General features: G+C 40.5%; 1 protein-coding gene across 2 annotated transcripts in view; it reads right to left on the bottom strand.

The window, feature by feature from the left end:
• The window catches only part of LOC115020352 (glutamate receptor ionotropic, delta-1-like), a 197792-nt gene that overhangs the window by 22628 nt on the left and 152884 nt on the right, over window positions 1-22280 (bottom strand). For both annotated transcript variants that reach the window (XM_029450322.1, XM_029450323.1), the window contains exons 5-8: window positions 19035-19088; window positions 9600-9773; window positions 7226-7387; window positions 6257-6376 (exon numbers count right to left, since the gene is read on the bottom strand). In XM_029450322.1, coding sequence (XP_029306182.1) covers window positions 6257-6376; window positions 7226-7387; window positions 9600-9773; window positions 19035-19088 — 510 coding nt within the window. The remainder of the gene's footprint in view (window positions 1-6256; window positions 6377-7225; window positions 7388-9599; window positions 9774-19034; window positions 19089-22280) is intronic.

A 22280-nucleotide genomic window follows, 5' to 3' on the forward strand; every position in this document is an offset into this window, starting at 1 on the left:
AAAGAGGAACACTTCTACTTCACAGAACCTTGCACACCAGCACGCCACTGGGAAGGTCACGAACAATACATACAGCGGCGCCAAACCACCTGCATATGAACGAGTAACACTTCTCTGAACACACTGTGATCTGTGTTCACCAGCATGTCAAGGACATGGCATTAAAACAGGATGCATAGTTCTACTGACGACTGCTGTATGAACAAATACGCTTAATGATACATGTAAGAACACCAAATATCTTTCCTAGTCTGTTCCCTGCTTCTTTCTTTGAATGGTCAGCTCATTGAGGATTGAAGTGTTAGATAGTCTTCCTAGCATAGCATCCAGTTGTTTCCTCGTATATCTATATGTGCTTTAATTTTAACCTACGAGATAATGAGATTTTGGAATATCCTGTATAAAAAGTCACACAAATATCAGGACCGCCATTCAGTTAATGGTTACGATGCTCAATACCGTGCAAATAATTATCTGTAATAGGGCTGCGCAAATGCCAATGACCACTTGAAATGACAAAGGGATGGAAGTGAAATGGCCCTGGATTCATAGCGCCACAACTGTCTCAATTATAGTATCTTCTAAAAATCTTATAGAAAGCACTTAGTTCCCTTTCATGGAACCATTTAAACTGCATCATTGTGAATACGCAACCACAGTATGAACAAGTTGCTGCTATTCTGCTTCTTCTTTTCCCCTGCTTGTCCTGTACCTCAGGTGCTTACACATCGACAAGCCCATCATGCTACAGAGCTTCTTATTGACCCACACTCCTTTGTTTGACACACGCACACACTGGATTGTAAAGACTGTGCGTGCTTGTGTGTGAGAGCGCGTGTTGAACATGTACGTATATAACATTGTAATCACCTGCCTTAGTTACTACATATGTAAAATAGCTAAGACAAGAGATACTGTATCTCATCTGTCCAGACAAACTAAAGATGAACTGGGCCAACATGGCGCCAGTACATCACTCCATCGATCTGTCGGTCTATTAAGCAACATGAGGCAGGATTCACTTTATACCACTGTCAAAAAAAGTAAGTCAAGAGTAAAGGAATAAAAAACTAAACATTTTAGGCGAGAAGAGGAGGGAAAGAAACAAAGCGAGGAAATGAGATGAAGTGAATTCACTCAGAAAACACAATAAGAAATCTGTACCATGAAAATGAAAGCTCTCCCTGATAATATTTCTAACATTTATTATCGGAACAAGTTCCCCGTACAAAGCTTTGAAATACAATTATCTGCATAACAAGTTATATCAGTGCATTTAGAGCAGGTTGTCCTCTATTATCACTGTTTTAACATTCATTTACATGTTGCTTAGAAAAGACTGCATCAAGACATGCAGAAAGAGACGTAGCTGTGGGCTTCAAACAGCGCGTTGCAGTCGAGAAGTGAACACATGACAGTGAGAAGGAGGCAAACTTGCCAGTTATCATAAAAAAGTGAATTACTGATTTTGCTTTCAACTCATTTTATTCACATAACTGAATTTTTTTAATTTTCTCATGAAGTGAGAGCAACACAGAGCAGGTACTGGAGCTGTAGGGTATCTAGACATCACATGCTTATCTCACACAAGGAAAACAAACGTATTTATGAAAACCTTTACATTTAATTGCATAGTTTAATTTGGTTTATGTTATTTAATAATATGATTCAATGATAATCTGTTCATTGTTTTTTTTAATTCACAAATTAGTTGTGAAATTCAAATAATCTTCCTTCCTTGCATCACAGCAGCTTCACTGTCTCCCAGTCCCGGGGAGGTGAGTACAGCGCGCCGCGTGAAGACAGAGACAGACAGGCTTGTTTACTTCATAGAGGGAATGGCGGTCAATATAAGCAACATACGAGTTGAAACGCTTAAGAACACTCATTACGTGTTGGAGAAAAACATACAACTGGATTGAGACTGATGACTGGTGATTATACGCGTTAGTGTGGAGCGAGGTAGAGAGAAAGAGCCGCTGTTGTGGAGCAGAGAACAGAACATGCGGTCCATGGCTCACAGCTCGCAACTCTTTATTAATCTTCCCATAAAGCAGAGAAAAAACAACAACACAATGTATCTCTTTGCGGAGCGTCATCTGGTGCAGCGAGAGCGCCAGTGTGCGAGTTTGGGAACCGATAAACAAAACAGAAATCGCTCTTTTTTTGGGGGGGGGTTCATTTTGGATACGGTTTTTACGTGGAACCGAGTTTCTGTTCCCAACTCTCTGTATGTGCATTTAAGTGAACTCGATGATAATAAGGTTGGTAACATTTGTTCGACTGTTTTCCTGATGGATTGGAGCACACCAGAGAGAGAGAGAGGACACATTAAGATGTGCAGAAATATTATGTCTTTTCCATTTAATTACTGGAGACACTCGAGAGGATCTACTTTCGCTGGTGTGGCAGTAGGAACAACAAGTGGGCTCTGAAACATCAATGCTTTCCTTTCAATGTGACTGTGAGAAAAGACAATTTACACACACAATTACAGTTCTACATATTACAGTATTATCAAGTTGCAAAATGTTGCTGTCATTTAATTATCTGTGGCAAGATAACTTTACCAGACTTATACTGTTACACTGCTAAATTGGATATGGATATATGCCATGACTAAAATAATGAAATACCAGCTGCTTGCTGCCTCACAGCTCTCTTCTTCATCTTCCTGCAGGTGAAAATCCCAGGAGGTAGGGGAGGTTTAAAAAAACAAAACAAAAAAACTGTGAGAGCCAGAAAGTAAGTTTTAAAAGCTAGAAATCTCAGTGCCTGGCAAATTAATCATGGATCAACAGCCCTAACAACTCCCTGCAGATCTATTGTTGGCAAGAGAGAAGCACCCTTTGGAGACTATTTAATGCCATTACAGCTTCATGAGCAGAGAGAGATAGGGTTGAGCAATAGGACAAATACATCAGCAATGACCGACTGCAGTTTGGTCGACGCGACATGCAATGGGGCACAAGGAGCTCATGCTACCTCCACTGCCGAATACATTAACTATTACTGGCTGAACGGGTGATGATGGACATTAAGAAATATCTATCCTATTATCCAACTCGCATGGCCAATTGCAACCAAGTGTCACTATTAGCACACTTGGCTCTGCTCTGGCACCAGAGGAGCAAATGTGAGCCGACTGGTCAGTACATGGCTTCCACATTCAGCAAGGTTTTTGGTAATGGACTCGAACTTATTTAGTGTAAGAATCCGCTCCAGCTAGCTGTACTTGGGCTAGCTTTGGGCCAGTGTTATCAACCATAACTGGATGGATACTTGCACTGATTCTGATGAGTTATTCTTTTAATCTGGCAAGGGCCTATCTACCAGATGTGCCAAATGTATGCTGCTGATGTCAAAGCCATTTTGGCTGCCTGGGAGAGAATATGCATGTAATGAGCAACACAAATCCAAACTCCTTTAACTTTAAAACATTTTACTGACAGGGCATCGTAGCCGACTGAGCCACAGAATTTATTGGAACTTGAAGCTGTTATTGAGGCTAATGGCACAGTCACATGTCTCAGGCAGCCAGGCCGTATGTTATTTCCAGCACAGGTTAGGCTATTAAGAAATGCCATCTAATGCAATAGAATATGTAACAGGCACTATATATCCTATATTACACTTTTACTTAAAATGTATTTTCATGCAACCAGAAAATTCGATGCGAGGAGAATTTGGATCTTCCCCTTTCAAAGACTGCACAACATCAAGCAGACAAACTGAATTAGGATGGTATTTGTTTGCTATAGAATAAAAAGAACGTAACCAAAAATGTGATTTTTAATAACACACGCTGCTACTGTGGACACGTTTGAGAGATAACTACTGCATGATGCATGCAAGATGCTTGCCTAGGAGAAACAATTACATTCAAATGAATTACGTTTCTCTATGAAGAGCTTTGTGTAAGCTGGAAGTCATTAGCAATATCTGCTTAGAGATGAGCTGACACATCAATAAGAGCAAACTGGGAAACCAAAACAACAACAACAGCATCGATCACTCTGCTGCAGCCCTGGATGGTGGAGAAAACTCACAGTAGCCATCCAGGAAATAGTATTTCAGTCTTCATTACAGTGTCTAACCAGAAAGACGCCTCATCTAAGAGCCATCAGGCTGGGGAGAAAATGGACTGAATGCAGATAAACGATGATGGAGAGGGAGGGATACATGGCTGAGAAATGGGGGGAAAGGGTTAGGGATGAAGAGAAGAAGGGAGCAGAGGCAAGAGGATGGGAGATGAGATGAAGGGAAAAGATAACAGAGGGAAGAGAGACACAAAATGAGGATGGCTCTGAGGGGTGGATGTAGGTCGTGGGGGTGAAGGACGACATGCAATCAGTATTACCCTCCACTTGAAAAAACACAGACCTGACATCATGACATTATGTATTAGTACATTGCAGAGGAAACCATGTAATGGTGTGGCCGAATGTATACATAAACATTCTATTATAGAGAAACAGAGAGGAAGAGGAGGTACATACATTTGTGTTTTATCACAGTAATGGTTCTGCCAAGAAGTGGGCAGACACACAGATAGACATGCCATGTAATGAACAACAGCACTGAATGCATTTGGCATCCCATTATCTGGCCTTGCTGTCCCCTTCTGCCTCTAATGATTTAGAGATACAAGCCTGGCTGCATGTTCTTAGTGTTTGAGATACAAAACAGTGTGTACAATACATGTGTGTGAGGGGAATGTGCTTAGAGGGCTCGATTGCAGAGTGTTCGTGTTCGTGTTCGTGTGTGTGTGTGTGTGTAAACACATGGCACTGCGTGTAGTGCGTCTCTTCCTTGCTAATGCTAATGGCCACATTATGATGAATTGGCTTCATGATTTCAGTTAGGCTGAGTGGTGATTAAATCTTCATTACTGCTTCCGGTCAGTCCTGCTCTACATAGATTGCCAAGAAACTCAATTCCTCTTCATTCTGCAAGGAGTCCCTGACTGAATCAGGACATCCACAGCGACAAACAAATTACAGCTAAGAGAAGAGTGCACAAATACTGCTTTTAATCTCTCACTTCAGCTGCGCAACACTCACAGATCAGACACGTCTCTCAGTAAAGACTTCATGGTCGGCTCATGTAGCCTGCTCGTTATTTTTGAAATGTCTACGCTGGACACGTAACCGCAGATCAAATTTAATTTTTTGCAAAAACCAACGCACCTTTTGTGTGAGTAAAGTTAAGTCTCAGGTCATAATGACCCATTGAAGTCGGGATGGTTGTGGTGAAAGGGAAGATTAGAGCAGACTGATCCGGTTAAATTAAGGAGCTCCAGTAGAGGGCACCCTGATACCTGACACCTCACTGTCAAATGTTAATCCCTGTGACTGTGGTTCTCAGGGATCAGAGTACAGCTGATTCTAAGCCTAACACTAACTTATTTTTGCATTCGCCTCAGAAAGGAACAAAAACCCAGCCAGGCTTTGTATCCTGAGGATTAAGATTGAGAACCAGTGGTTTATGAACAAATAGCTCATGCAAAAACAATAGAGAGTTGAAAGCTTGTCTACAGTATTTGTTCCCATCAGGCACTCCAATGGACTTCTAGTAGAAGTGGTCCTCAAGGACAGGTGTCCCGCAGGTCTTAATCTCCGTGGGAGGAAATCAGCCTCACCTGGCATGGACTGGATAACAAAGTATTAGATAGGAACTAAAACTTGCAGGACAGCAGTTCTTAAGGACTGGAACAGAGTAGCTGCACTTTGCAACTGGGGATTTGAGAAAATAATTGTTTAATTCTCTCTTATTTCTCTCCTCTCCAGACAATGTCTGAGAAAAGCTATTTCAAACAGTGGTTTCACAGTACCTGATGTTTCCTCAACACCTACATAATGGACAGTTATGTAAGTCCGTGCAAAATCGCAGACTAAAGGCTTCTGAAATGAAGTTCTGTACAGCAGCTCTAATCGAATGGCCTGTGCATACAGTATATAACTAGGACATGGCACAGTCACTTAACTTTGTGCAGGTGCACCCTGCTGCAGAATACATAACACTAACAAATGTCACAACCACGTGGTCATTTCCGTCATACTGAAAGGAGAACCCAATGGACCACTGTTCCTGAATCTCTGAGCTACTGGAGACGAATGCATTAAAAAAGGCTAATAATTCATCTCCTGCCACACGATAAGATTATCTGTAAAACATCACGATATTGATACTTAGTGTCCCATGAGGTGTTGTTTACAAGCAAGTGGACATAATGCAGAAAATATTCTGGACTGACCCGTTTCACATCTTTCCCAAATGTCTCACTGTAGCTGGTTCCAAGAATCTCAAACTGCACGTGGGAATTAGAGCCTTCAGCGCGGAAGTCCATCACTCCTGTCAGGCCACTGATCCGTCCCTGTAGCAACAGCAGGCAGAAAACTGTTACGATGTGTGAGATGTCACAACACACAGGAGTAGTAGCAGTGGGGGTGGTGTAGTATTGTATTTGTGTTCCGTAGGCAAGTAAGAATAACCTGCAATAATTAATATGGACATGGATTAAACTCCACATGTATTGAACTTTAACAGTATAAACTGTAATTATGGGGAAGCTTTCACTGTTGTTCACCAAAAATTAAACCATATGACTCATGCAAATTATCCTTTTAAATCGTACACTCATTCAACCCGGCTTGTAGGTACAGTATGAGGTTATCAAAGAGGTTTTAGATCAAGATCAAATGCTGTAAAATCCCTTTTTACAATATGTATAAACTGTGACAAGAATCATATAAATGTTGTAGTATATATTTGATTTAAATGCCATCAACAATATGACAAGAGCCTTCCTTCATGCGCTGCTTGGTCATTTTACACTTGAGATTAAAGCAACGTGACTTTCTGCAACAATGAAAGATTCCATAATCAGATTAAAGTGGATGAAATTAAGCCCCTTTCTACGATGGAAATGTATTTCAGTGAGAGATTGGAGATGGTTACACAAGCATTCAGATATCAAGAGTCCAGACACACATTTAATCATCAGCTTCCTTCTGGTATTTTAAGAACAACTACATTTGAATCTGATGGGAGCTTCTAGCAGTTCAATGGATTTTTAAAAGGAGTGTTTTGACTGCTGATAAATGCTTCTAATAAATCCTTGGATTTGCATTTTTTTTGCACATAACTATTCAATTAATTGTCGTTAATCATTTCTTACAAAGTAGCAGCTTTGTGAAGCTTTTTTAACTCCCTTCTCAAATACCTTTTGGATGGTGTCCAACATAGACCATCCTCCATTCCAAGGCTTAGTGGACTTCCTCATGCAGTTAAGGCTGGCCATACTGTGCCACTTCCTGTCCTCCAGCTTTCTGTAGAAGGCGTTGGCTAGCATCAAAACACTGTCATACAGGTACAGATTGGACACCTGTTGGAAGACAAAACAAGCCATTGCTTAGTAGGATTCTAGGAACGCAAACTTGGGATACAACAAAGAAAACAAATATTTTGTGTATTTTGACCTCCAAAAATACCACACAGCCCTTGTGAGGGAAGCGGTGACATGAAAGCACTTGTCTTTCAATCTCCTCCTGTGAGGTTTGATTGTGAAATAAAACATTCTCAGTGGGGAATAAAAGCTTGTGTCCTTGCTTGGAAAGAAAAAGGAACGCTTCGGGACAAATGGTGAGCAGTTTTATATTTTGTCTGTCAATGTCATGGCTGTCATTTGGTTTCTTTCTTCATTCCAACAATGTTGAAGGATATCACAGTGTCAGCAGCAACCTCGCTCTGACTGTCCACGTGTTTACACTTGCAGGAAACTTTCTGCTAAAGCACTGGGGTTGGTTTGCTAAACAATCAAAATACAATGGGATTGTACTTCCTGAAATCAAGAGAGGGTGGCAAAACAAAATCATCCCCCGTCAAATGAATTTCAGAGTTGCCATCAGTCCAACTGTCTCGCTCTGACTGCAGTGCACCCTGTCAGGAATCAGTGTCTACCCTTCCTGTTCTGCTATGACAGTGAATTTGATAGCTCCTATGAAACCTTTAGACTTCAATCCAAGCCTCTCAGTGGTTATATCACAAGTCAAGGCCACTCAGTCAGAAGCTAAGTCCAGATGTAATGCAACACAGTAGCTCTGGATATCTGAGGACACACCACAGCTGACTTCTTGTAAAAGGAATTAGTAGAGGAAAAGCACTGCAATCTCCTCGGCGTTTAACTATTCTGATGAATGCTTACACTGCTATTACCCAATATTAAATCCTCTTTCATGTGAATTATTGAGAACTGTGGGAGCACACACCCCGTGCTTTCGCTATCTCAATGGAGTATGGATAAAAAGGAAAAGGAACATTTCAATAGAGCTACAGGAAACACAGTCCTTGCACTGCTAATGGATTGATCAAAAGAAAAGTCTTAGAGGTGTAAGGAGGTGCTCTTAACTCACTATAGAAAGCAATAAGTGGCAGGGTGAATAAGGTTACTACGAAGACTCAACATAGGGAATGACATTGTGCTAGAGAGATAACAAAGCTGTGCAGGTGCTGGAGGGCATGTCTTCCTTTATTGACTCGCATTGTCATCCAAACTTTACCTCAGGTTGGGTACCTGGTAGACACATCATAGATGGCTTAATCTCTTTAAGAGCATAGAGTACTTTACGCAATGGAAGCATGTGTTAAGCCTGTGATAATAGTTTATTAACAAACTAATGTATTGTTTTTAGGCTTTCTACAATTTGAATATATTCAGTTTTAAGTAGATTTGCAAGTTAATGAAAAACAAGTTTAGTTCCCACTTTAAAATGATATTTTACTCTCCATGTTATTCTCCAGTCACATTGAGCTCAAGTCATTAATATTCATGAGCATTCATGCCCCGCATAATAGCCTTATCTAGGGAGTTAATCTATATTCAGTTGCATACATAATCAGCTAATATTTGCATTCATGTGATGCTTGGCAGATACTATAGATGCCTATGCTGTCCTACATGCTGTACAGTCACTGCTGAAACTGTAAAATACATGTGATCAAGCAGGAATCATGCACACAAGTCCTGACAGCACATGTGCTGTACACGGCACGGGAGAAAAAAAGATCGTGCTCGTTTTATGGTTCTGCCACTCCGGCTGACAACAAGTGTCCCTCCTGTTGGCTGCTGTGGATAAAACATGCAGATTGTTGTCAAAGGACAAAGTTGCTTTCCTGTAAATTCTAACTCAACCTTTGACATCTACCTTTCAAGAATAAATACAATCACAGTTGACACTAAAGGTTTCTGCATATTTGTCCCAGTCTGTCCTCAGAGCATGGTGCATTATGTCACAATATACACTAAATACAATAAACACTCATTATGTATTTGAGGTTTTATTGCTCAGCACACGATTTAAGGGATAAATATTTTAGTAAAATGCTCTTCATTTCGGATGTGCTCCTGGTTAGATGATTTTTGAACCTTTTTGTGGCAGATTGTTTTTTTGTGCAAAGGTCTCGTATGTGCATGACACAATACATCACTAACTCACTCACTTCTGTCAAGAGGCTGTTTGTGTCTACTTGTTATGTAGCAGAAAATCTAAAAATAGATATGTTAACAGTTTTCAGTGTAATTTGGTAACGTGTTTTACCTCCAGGGACTGCAGATAGCCTTCCTGCGGGTCACAGAGCAGGGAGGAGATGCGATGATTGTTCCTCATACAGCGAACGTTGGTGTCTCTCCACAATGGGAAGATCTGACGAATGATGGTCATCCGTCCCAGAGAGCTGTGAACCAGCTCCATGATGTCTGCATCACTCACCTCCTGAATATGAAAACAACAGGAGGAGTTTAGTTCTACAAATATTTCCCGTCACGATAGTATGCAGTTATACATCAGTTTAAGGATGAAAATGTGACATGAAATACAACCATTATTACAGTAACCAAACAAGAATATCTTTTATTTTTACCTGATACTTTACAGAATTTGAACCTTAAGTGTTATCTGTTAAACGTGTCCACCATCAATTCCTCGAATGCAATATACAGTATATCTCAAAAGTGAGTACACCCTTTAGATTTTTGCAAATATTCTGTTATATCCTTTCAGGGGATAACATTATCCTACTGAAACTTTGATATAACTTAAAGTAGTCAGTGTGCTGCTTGAATAACAGTATAGATTTATTGTCCTTTGAAAATTACTCAGTACACAGCTGTTAATGTCTAAACAGCTGGCAACAAAAGTGAGTACACCCCATAGTGAACATGTCCTAATTGTGCCCAATGATGTTGTTTTCCCGCCCTGGTGTCATGTGACTCGTTAGTGTTACAAGGATTCAGGTGTAAATGATAAGCAGGGCTGTTAAATTTGGTGTTTTGGGCACAATTCTCTCTGAATGCTGGACAACATGGCACCTCATGGCAAGGAACTCTCTGAGCGGCTGAAAAAAAGGATTATTGCGCTTCACAAAGATGGCCTTGGCTATAAGAAGATTGCCAACACCATGAAAATGAGTTGCAGCACAGTGGCTAAGATCATACAGCGGTTTTCCAGGACAGGTTCCACTCGGAACAGGCCTCGCCAGGGTCGACCAAAGAAGTTGAGTCCACGTGCTCAGCGTCATATCCAGAGGTTGGTTTCCAAAAATAGACGTGCGAGTGCTTCCAGCATTGCTGCAGAGGTTGCAGAAGTGGGATGTCAGCCTGTCAGTGCCCAGACCATACGCCGCACACTGCATCAAATCGGTTTGTATGGCCGTCGCCCCAGACAGAAGCCCCTTCTGAAACCGATGCATAAGAAAGCCCGCAAACAGTTTGCTGAAGACAATGAATCCAAGAACATGAGTTACTGGAACCATGTCCTGTGGTCTGATGAGACCAAAATAAACCTGTTTGGGTCAGATGGTGTCCGGCGTGTGTGGCGGCACCCTGGTGAGGAGTACCAAGACAAATGTGTTTTGCCTACAGTCAAGCATGGTGGTGGCAGCATCATGGTCTGGGGCTGCATGAGTGCTGCCGGCACTGGGGAGCTGCATTTCATTGAGGGACACATGAATTCCAATATATACTGTGACATCCTGCAGCAGAGCATGATCCCCTCTCTTCGGAAACTGGGCCGTAGGGCAGTTTTCCAACATGATAATGACCCTAAACACACCTCCAAGATGACAACGGCCTTGCTGAAGAAGCTGAAGGTTAAGGTGATGGACTGGCCAAGTATGTCTCCAGACCTAAACCCAATTGAGCACATGTGGGGCATCCTCAAGAGGAAGGTGGAGGAGTGCAAGGTGTCCAACATCCGTGCGCTCCGTGATGTCGTCGTGGAGGAGTGGAAGAAGATTCCAGAAGCAACCTGTGCAGCTCTGGTGAATTCCATGCCCAGGAGGGTTAAAGCAGTGCTAGATAACAATGGTGGTCACACAAAATATTGACACTTTGGGCACAATTTAGACATGTTCACTATGGGGTGTACTCACTTTTGTTGCCAGCTGTTTAGACATTAACAGCTGTGTACTGAGTAATTTTCAAAGGACAATAAATCTATACTGTTATTCAAGCAGCACACTGACTACTTTAAGTTATATCAAAGTTTCAGTAGGATAATGTTATCCCCTGAAAGGATATAACAGAATATTTGCAAAAATCTAAAGGGTGTACTCACTTTTGAGATATACTGTACCAGTAGTGCAGCCGTCGTCAGGTTCTTTACAGATCATTCATGTTCATCTCTGAACCTTTGTGCTGATTCCCACCACCGATCTATATGCCTTTCAGCATTGACGTCTTGGATTGTGGGTCCCCTCAAGTGACACCAATATCTGCTTGTCCATCATCTCGATTGTCGTCCAATCTGTCTTGATTCTGCTTAGACGGATGAATCTACTCTCTACTCTCAGACGGCTGAAAGAGCCAACATCACCTCATGTAGCAACGGAAAGTGGGCAATAAATATAAAACATATATGTAGTTTTCTTTCTTTGTGATGTTTGTTTGCCTATTTTCTTTTTAAAGACCTAGCAACCATGACTGTGGAGCCCGGATGCTTCAGGCGAAAAGACAGACAGGAAAAAATGGAATCAATTGCTTTTCCCACGTTTCATTTCTAACATATAATTCATCATCTAGGAAACTATTATTTTGTTATCCACATTAGATTGGCAAATCGATGAACACTTATAGTATATCCCTCACAATAGTAGTGCTGGTGACCTTGGCCCTCTTCTGTGGGGGAATGCATGTGTGTAGGGTCGGATCAATATTCATGAGACACGGAGATGTCTGCAGCGCAGGACGTTAGTCAATGCCGAGGCAGACTGTGAGTCTCTGGGGAAATGTTTGGTTCATATACTATCTGACAATAAAGCGGTGAGGTTACTGTCGAGTCAAAACTTAAGCAGCTCTGCGTTGATATAATCTTTAACCACACATGCCGCCTGAATCCATGCTTCCCATCTATTTTTCTAATCGGAAATTTTGATCTCTCCCTGTGGTATCGACCTCTCCGCTGTTACCGCTGGTCTCTGTCCTCCCTCACCATTAATCGCTCCTGTCTTATGTCCTTCTCTGCAGTCAATCTTGCTTTTTTTCGCACATTATTTGTCCAAACTGTTTTAACTTCCTCTGAAATTCCTTTTTTCTTGTTAATATTTATATTTGACTTTCAATGCATTTATAATGAGCACACTGAATTGATTATATGGGTTCTTTCTTCCAGAGCCAGTATTCCCACATCGTTCATCTGCGTGCAAGCGCGAGTGAAACACTCCTCAGGTGATTCTAGCTCATTTAGTTTTGTCCTCCGACTCTTTTTCTGACTCAGTCAGGTGGAAGAAAATGAATATTCATGAGTCGCCGTGACACATTAATCAGATGAATTATGCTACATGGTTCACGGAGTCGAACCCTCACGTCCAAACTAATAACTTCCAGCGCCACCCAGTCCAAGTGTTCTGTCACCATCATGGGTGACATTTGTGTCATAACCTGACCCGGGCCGATGAGACATGTCTGACGTGTTTTGTTTTTTTAAATCTCTGATTGTGGAGAAAGTCCAGACGATTTGATAATTTTCACTTGTAGTAGTAGTGTATAAAGAACACAAAGGACTGTAACAGCAAGGACTTTTAGAAGCACTAGAGAAGCATTACTAATCTAAACGGTGTACTCTATGGGATTATGATAGCAAGTCGAATCACGATATTACTTCTGAAATGTCTGGACACGAGCATATAACATCATAAATGTACAGTTACATAATCAGATCAGGTGTTAAGCATTTTGGCAGTAACCCACCCACACTGCTGAAAGTGTGAATACAGCGTGGACATGTTTCAATGACGGCAGACGACCAAGACGTTCCCAAATCAAGTTCAGATGACAGATTATCCTCTGTGCTGCTCAGTCAATACCATTAATCTTTCACTAGAAATAAATACAAAAGATTACCGGTAATGATGATTTAATTAGAAGTTAAGGTGCTTTTTGAAGTTGCAGGCAACTAAATTGACAAGTAAAGGGAGTATGACATTATTATGAGCTGTACTTGTCTATAAAACACACGTGTTGTGTTAAAGGTAATAGGTAATTAGTTTGGTAGAAAATAACCTGAAGATTACTTTATTATCCAGTTGATAGAACCGAGTAAGAGGTGTAGAAATAAAATAAAACATCACACGCATTAAATAACACGAGGCAGAAGTCCTCTGCCGAGTTGTGACACTAAATTATTGAAAATATATCTCACTTATATTAAATTTGAAGCTTCCCTCATCAAACAATACAAATAATAACGATGCAAATTATGCTAAATTGAAGGGTTTAAACCAATGCCATGTCCTGTTCAGTCAGTGCTGTTGTACATTGTACTTGGAATCCAATAAATGGCAGCATACAGCAAAGAGAGCAGAGACACGATAATGACTTGTTTTTCCACAGTGTGGACAAATACAACACATCATTCATGTGACAAAGCATTTAGGAGACACTGCTGTTATATTGTGCCTTAAAACCATGAAGCACAGCCATCATCTATTTACATTTAGTATTTAAATACTAGAGCTGTTACATGCTCAACGGCACTGCATGTACCTACACTGACCTTGTTGCAGCATGCACCAAGTATTTACTTTAATAGCATTATGATCTGAAATTATAACTCTTAAATGAGACTAAGATTACATACATAGTGAAGTATAATATACAGTAGAGGGAAAATAACAGGTGCAATCGCAGAGACTTACATTAGCAGCAGCTCTTTAGTCACTTTTTTGACTCGTTTAATTCTGAAACTGGTATTTTCTGCTAATGATTATTAAACTAGGGTTATATTGGGCTTTATTAATAATACTTACAAGCACTGCCAGTAAAAAGGATTATTAAATTTGACTTGCAACGGCTGATTTTGTGATACTATGTAATTTCCCCAGCAGATCAAAGTTTATATTTCTTTTTAAATATCCATGCTATCTTATGGTGGGTGAATCACTGTGAACTATGATACACTATAAGTCTACGGCCTTTGAGTTTATGAAACAGCTTGAATTTTGTGCAGCTTTGGTGAGCAGATGTGGATGTAAAGAGGCTGGACAGGGATGAACACGTTTCAATTAGTCGGAGGAATGCTGTGTCGGGAGAAGGAGTTCCGGTTTTCTATGACGTGAGGTTATTTTGTGCAGCAGCATGTTGTGTGGTGAAATGTGTTGTAATCAGTACTGCCTGTAATTAAAACAGTTGCGTCCAGTTAAACATCTGTGTGTGTGAACGTAACGCCACTACTAAAAATCAAAAAAAAAGGAAAGCAGTAGACTCACAGGTCATGAAAGAGAAGGCCTTCAAATGAAACTGAAACAAAGGAAGAACCATTTGTAATATCCTGGGGTCTGGGCAGGTCGCCGACCACCTCTATGCCACCCTGTTTGTTTTGAGGCAAACATTCACCAATCCAGCTGAAGGACAAGCACACAGGTTTTAACCTAAGAGGGTAGCACTGTGAATGTAAGATCAGATTGGCTGCTTAAATGGAGGATATCTCAAATGCATAATGTGAAATGACTTAATTATTTATATTATTTCATTAATTAATGTTACATTTTTACAGTACAGTGTTACTATGAAAATCATCCCATTACATCGCTCCTTGTTCTTAAGTGCAGTGTAGTATCTATATGTGGTTTGGTGCTGAGGGTGGCACTGCTATGAGGGAACTTACATTAGGTGCAGTGGGTCTTATTCTATGAAACACGCTATGCGTGATTTGAATTGCCCCCCTAATAACCCCAGTGACACGAAATGAGCGTAACTGTAACCGCTGTAACATTTAGATAAGGTGGTTAGTGACGGGAGCTGCCTGTCTTTAGATTCATGACCATGAAGCAGGATGTCTCCTGTGGTCACCGTGTGTGGGTTAGTACATCATCTTTGGACATCTGAATCGGAGTTCTGCAGAATTTCTCAATTTGGTTAATGGTACAAAAGATCAGAACAGCAAATCCAAGGTTTTGATGAATGCAAAGCTATACAGTAGTTGAGTAATCAATAAGCTAATTGGAAAATGAAATATTTCTATTTCTCGTAAGTGGCTTTCTCAGTAATCCACCTTCCTCTCCCACAGTCTGGTGTGGCAGAGATTGCGTCAGAAGAAAAGGGGGTTCCATTTCAGTTGTTTGACGGGCAGTTACCCGAGACATCAGTCATATCATGACTGTCCTCCTCGACTCTGTCTGTCACGGCAGGCACAGCCACCTAATCCATCAAACATTCTGAGGTGTCAGCGTCCCGCCTTCGAAGGGAAAAAACAACAACAAGTTCTCCCAATCCATCTGAGTCCACCAGACAGTGTCAGAGGCAGACAACCTTCTGTGTGCTGGCAGCTGTAGCTTGGTTTGGTGGGTGCTTCATGGAGAAGCACGCCTGCCCGTCGTCCCTCCTGCTCACATCAAGCCACACGTCTTACACTAGTTTGTAACATTACGTTGGTCATTTGTGTGTTGAATAAGTTTCATACCCTGAGGGCTCATGAACTGTGTGCCACTCAAACCCACTCCTTTGGTTTTAAAAATGGATTTATCAATATCAAAACTAAAAATATTTGCAACTGAGGAAAAGTTTGTTAAGAGAAAAGTTTGTTTTTATAAAGAAAAGGCACTCCACTCATTTTACCTACGACCGTTTTATAATTGTGTGGCTCTGGAGGGAGCTTTGTTAAGTCTGAGAAAATCTTTAGTTCAAACTGTCAAGTTTAAAAGACCAGAACATGGAAGGTCTAATAATAAACTACTGGGATGCATTATGGGAAACAAATGCAGAGGTTTTGGAGTTTGGCCGATACTAAGGACTAAATGTCAGGAGATGTCAAGCTCTGCTGCATCCCACAACTTTATGTAAGTGTGATTGCTGGACTACATCCATGTGTGAATAGCCTTTAACCTATTACTGCATATTTGAACCTGAGGTTACTGTATGTAATATTGTCTTGCTGTAATGCTTAAGTTATCCTGTTAGTCCGTAACACTTTATTGTTTCCCGACTTGTGATCTTACTCCCTCATCATTATGTTCCGTCTGTATCCATCTCACTCGGTGCTCTTATCGCATTTCTAGCTTGACAGCTACATTCATCGTGCCACATGCTGCCGCTGGTGTCAGATTAGCATAAACGCTTGTCATGAGAGTTGAATGAAATGTGAGACCTCACTGACTGTATGGGGTGTAAAGGCTGGCTGGAGCCTCTGGGAGCTGATGGGGTGGGCAGGCTGCAGTGCGGTTCAAGATCACCTGGTTAAAATGAATGTCACAACTCATTCATGAACAGGCTGCAGAACGGGAGCTACTGTCCGCAGGGACTGTCGACACATACAGGAGCAAAAGGTAACATGGAAATCCGTTATTTCTCTGCAGGATTTTGTGATACAGCCGGACTGCATCTGGTCAGGCTGACAGGATTTCCATGCGTGCAAGAAACAGTATCTAGTATAACGTAGCTGTGTAGCCAGAATACAGAATTCACCAACAGCTGCTTCTGAAGGAAAATCATTTACAGTTGTTCTATAATAACATATAAACATCAGAGAATATCATTCTAACAATCAGTGTGTTTGTCTGTCCTCTCACGTGTTGGAATTCATTAAAAAACCTTGTGTACAGTCTTTGTGCTATCAGCCATGTTAGGAGAGGAAATCACATCACAGGCTAATGGAAACAAATTGGCGTTACACCTTCCTTTAAACCACCTTCCTCTTTAGAGATAAGAAAGAATTGTGGGTAAATCATTTGCTGTTAGATGTATGCCCAGATTTAATTTACATGGTGACTCTTGTTGATAGAAGTGCGAACATGTAAAAGGCTTGATGAAAAAAGTTGCTCAGAGTTTTCACTTTTTTCTCTCTGGAAGCCGACCAACGCCTTTGAGAAAAAGTAGGCCACCATAAGTAGCAATTGAGTTTTCTTGTTAGCCTTTTCCAACAGCTATATGTTATTCTCAATTCGGAGGTGATAGTCAGCACAGTTTATCTTGGGTGATGGATTGAAAGGCAAGGAAACAGAGAGAGGACAGAAAAATATAATCAAAAATTACAGGAAGAAGAAAAGATAATCACTGTCTTTAGAAAGAGAGCAATAACAGGGACCGGAGATATGTCTCATAGTTCACAGGTACAACTAGGCACATTCTTCCCCTATGTGTACCAGGGAGAGATAACTCTACAGTAAGCCACATCACATCAACCATTAAGGGAGTGCAAGAGAAATTAACACGCCATTAGTTCACACTTTCCCAGAGTCTGATGCAATTACAGCTAATGTCTTGGTAGGAGTCTGTGGTAATTGATTGAAAGGCCTGCATGAGTCTGTATGTGAACAGTCCCCATCTTATCATCTTGTTTGAGACTAATTACTCCTTTTTTGGAGACATATCAACAAAATAATATGACATAAGTTTCCAGACGCAGAAAAAGTTTAAAAGAAAATCAAGGTCTAATCAGCGATTGTAAATCAATACTGCAGTTATGAGTGTGCTGAAATGCACGCTGGACATGATTTAGAACATGCAAGGAAGTTATTTTATAAAATCTCATTATAGTCTAAAATGAGGTAATTTAGGCTTCCACATACCAGGAGGTTTCCAACACATTGAGCCTCATTAACTTTTGTAAATCATCATTGAAATACAATATACCAATATGCTACTGATATACACTGAAATGCTGCAACGTGAATTTCAAACTAAAGCGCAAATGACAAACTATTTCATACTTAATTAACGTCTAATGTGCGCTGTGGACAATATGTGTTTTCAACTTCTCTATCAAGAGTTCATTTGCCAAACAGGATCTGAACATTGAATGTTGTTTTAATAACATGGCTATCTGGGCCGCATCTGCACATTAATCATGCTCCATGGATTATGGATCAATGCGTGTCATGTTTTAGATGTTTACCACAGCGAGGAGGTGACATTTAAACATTAAAACACATTCATGTGTGTGTGTGTGTGTGTGTGTGTGTGTGTGTGTGTGTGTGTGTGTGTGTGTGTGTGTGTGTGTTAGACAGGACGTTCCTAATATTCCAGGTAACTCAAAGACGTGAAACCTTTTATCTAATGTCTTTCATCCACTGCTAGTTAGTATCGGGCCAATCCTGTGACTCCCCCCTTATCTTCAAATCACTCTGAATCAATGGAAATGCAGCGCTGAGGCATTAAAGCTAAAGACAGAGTCCACTGCTCAGTGTAAACAAAGTGCACCTGAATTTTGTGCTGATACAGCCACTTTAGAAGACTATTTAGGTCAATGTCAGACACACGGGGCACTAGCAAAGAGGAGGGAAAGACACAAACAACAGTTAAAGGGAGGACAATTATACAATATCAAATGAAGGCCCAGTCCCTCAGGCAGCCAAGATAAAAAAACGAATGTGCTGCTAATTTAGATGAATATGAAAGTACGCAGTGTGACTGTGTTTTAGGTTTACATGTGTTTGTGTGTGTGCCTTGGCAGCAAATGAGTCTTTGTTGACGGAGGCAACGTAACACAGACACTAACTATATTCACTCAGGTGCATACAAGTGTGTTTGTGTTTGGCCTCACCTCATTGGCATAGACCCAGTGACTGTCCTTGGACGCCAGGTTGGTTTCCACAGCCTGCAGTGACAAATAGAAAGAGAGAGGACAGACAAAGATAGAAGGACAGTTAAGAACATTGTGTGCAATTCAGTGAAATCTTACAATAGTGCCCGTCAGTCACCCCTCAGGCATCTCTGGAGCTCAATTTGTAAATCAAGACATCCTGGATCACAGAGAAGGTGCTGGACCGAAGGGTCAGGGTAGGAATAAACATCAAGGAATGCATCAAAATCAGACAGCCTCAAGGTTATTGGACAAACCAGCCATGATAAATGATGCTATGCTGAGCACACCAGCTATATACAAGCTGAATATTTGATGTGAGAATGAATGAGCACAGATGCGAATAATAATGTCCAATGCTAGTGGATTTACGTCAATGTCTTCACTCATTTCAGAGATTTTGAAAGTGACATAAAACATGGAGAAACTTTTGCCAGTGTCGGATCAATAGATCTGTAACCTGTCAGATTCTGTGGCACAAGAGAGTCAACTCTGAAGAAACACAAATGGCCAATGCTGACAGGTAAGGTAAGGTAAGACCAACGCATTTAGTCTTTATCAGGGTCATCCAATGTCTGACAATGAAGTTGATCTTTATACCACACGTGCTGCTGGAGTTTTGACCTCTTAAAATGAAATCAGTCGCACTGTAAAGAAAAGCTGTGAAGTCTCACTACACTTTTGACTTCTTCACTTTTCCTCCTGTCGAGAAGAAACCTTGGAGGTTTGTGAAGTTGTGCTAGAAATCTACTGGCTTCTACTGTTAGTATTTTATAAATGTTCAGTGGTGGAGACCTTATAAAAACTTAAATTGGCTACTTTGTGAAAGTTTTAGTTTAAGTCAGACATTGAATGGAATTGTTTGAATGCGAGGACAGACCTTGCCGCCGCTCGGCTGTCACGGTGATACTTTCTTTGTCTTTGTCAGGCAAATGTGAAAACCCAGTTACACACTTCAAATTTAAATCATCTTTTTCAAGGATAAATAATGTTTACAGTGTTATGTTATATATATCACCTTTAGAAATCAGGTTACAGCTGAAATTGGACTTTAATTTGGTTACTTAACAGGTACAGGTGAAACTAACCCCCCCCCGTGGAATTACCATAAAGCGTCCATCTCATTATGAAGTTCATACACCGGTCACGAGACTGCACACATTTGACATCTGCCATGCTTAACATCTTAATGCATACCCTCTTCAGCAAATTGCTACAATTAGTGTCTAAATGAATCCCTTTCACGCAACGCAATGAAGACTGATGTCTCAACAGATAACCGGCGGAAACGTGTTACATTTTAACTCAACACCATGCTCATCAATAATAACGGCTGCCAATCAATCTCCTAACCTAAAGATCATGACCTGATTTTAATGCTCCTCTCCTTCCCAGACTGAGCTCATCAAACTGCAAGAGAACCACACCAGTGCAAGAGCAATATTCACCTCAACAGTTGAAATGCCACTTCTCATGCTTAAAATGAAAGACTGTGGCTATATGTATTCAGACATTGCCCTGGAATTGAAATGTTTATGCCAAATGTATCAATGGATGCTATTAAAAACCAGACAGATGCTGGACTTATGTAGTAACAGTTCAAGAACATGCGGCATGGGGACTAATCTGTCTTAAAGGTTTGGTTTCCTATTTGGCAACAAGATCTCTGAGAAACATCTATTGTTGTAAAAACAAAATACTTCATTACTCGCATGGTGGGCATGTTGGATAATGGTGACACCACTCAGCTGAACTCAGATCAGTATATTTATACTACAGGAAACGTTCACGTTTGTCCATAAAGAGACAACTCGATTGGTTTACAGTACAGCACTTTTTTTATTCCAACCATTGTCCGCTGTGCACATGGACCGACAATGGATATTGTTCATCAAGCTGTACGTCCATCAAGGTTTGGTCCATTAATTACATTCGCAATGCTGGTACTGTAGTTAATATTGTTATTTATCTCATATATATATATATATATATATATATATATATATATATATATAGTATATCTCAAAAGTGAGTACACCCTTTAGATTTTTGCAAATATTCTGTTATATCCTTTCAGGGGATAACATTATCCTACTGAAACTTTGATATAACTTAAAGTAGTCAGTGTGCTGCTTGAATAACAGTATAGATTTATTGTCCTTTGAAAATTACTCAGTACACAGCTGTTAATGTCTAAACAGCTGGCAACAAAAGTGAGTACACCCCATAGTGAACATGCAAGGTGTCCAACATCCGTGCGCTCCGTGATGTCGTCGTGGAGGAGTGGAAGAAGATTCCAGAAGCAACCTGTGCAGCTCTGGTGAATTCCATGCCCAGGAGGGTTAAAGCAGTGCTAGATAACAATGGTGGTCACACAAAATATTGACACTTTGGGCACAATTTAGACATGTTCACTATGGGGTGTACTCACTTTTGTTGCCAGCTGTTTAGACATTAACAGCTGTGTACTGAGTAATTTTCAAAGGACAATAAATCTATACTGTTATTCAAGCAGCACACTGACTACTTTACGTTATATCAAAGTTTCAGTAGGATAATGTTATCCCCTGAAAGGATATAACAGAATATTTGCAAAAATCTAAAGGGTGTACTCACTTTTGAGATATACTGTATATATCATGCTGCAAGTAACTTTTCAAATGCGATAAAGGAATAAAATAAATGAAATATTTCACTAATTTGTCACACAACCTTCAGGCACAATAAAACAGTGGAGGGCCTGTGCATGTAAAGTGTGTCTGTGTGCGAGTGTTTGCAGGTGTGGAACAAAGCAAGATTCTGAGAAATGAACGCTACAATGCTCAACGTAGAACCGCAGGGACCACTTTAGGCAGAAGGTGAACAAAAAGAAAGAGCAGCAGCAGCAGAGATTAAAGGGAACTGTGTGTGTGTAAGTGTGTGTGTGCGTGTGTGTGAGAGTCTGAGTGTGTATGTGTGTGAGTGAGTGTGTGAGTTTTCTTTTTTAAGTAAACACGATTCTTAATAAATATACTTATATGGAAACATTATTTAATTCCCATGTTTGAGCTTTATTATTATATCTGTTGTAATGTGCTTTGTAAAACATATCATCCATTTTTTCACATGGATTTTACATTAGTATTTGAACCATCTGAATAACACAATGAGACTGTTTGTTTTAACAAGACACACAACTTGAAACAACCTTTTTTTTTTTTGTTTACA

This window comes from Cottoperca gobio, chromosome 15 (genome assembly GCF_900634415.1).
Source record: "Cottoperca gobio chromosome 15, fCotGob3.1, whole genome shotgun sequence".
NCBI lineage: Eukaryota > Metazoa > Chordata > Actinopteri > Perciformes > Bovichtidae > Cottoperca > Cottoperca gobio.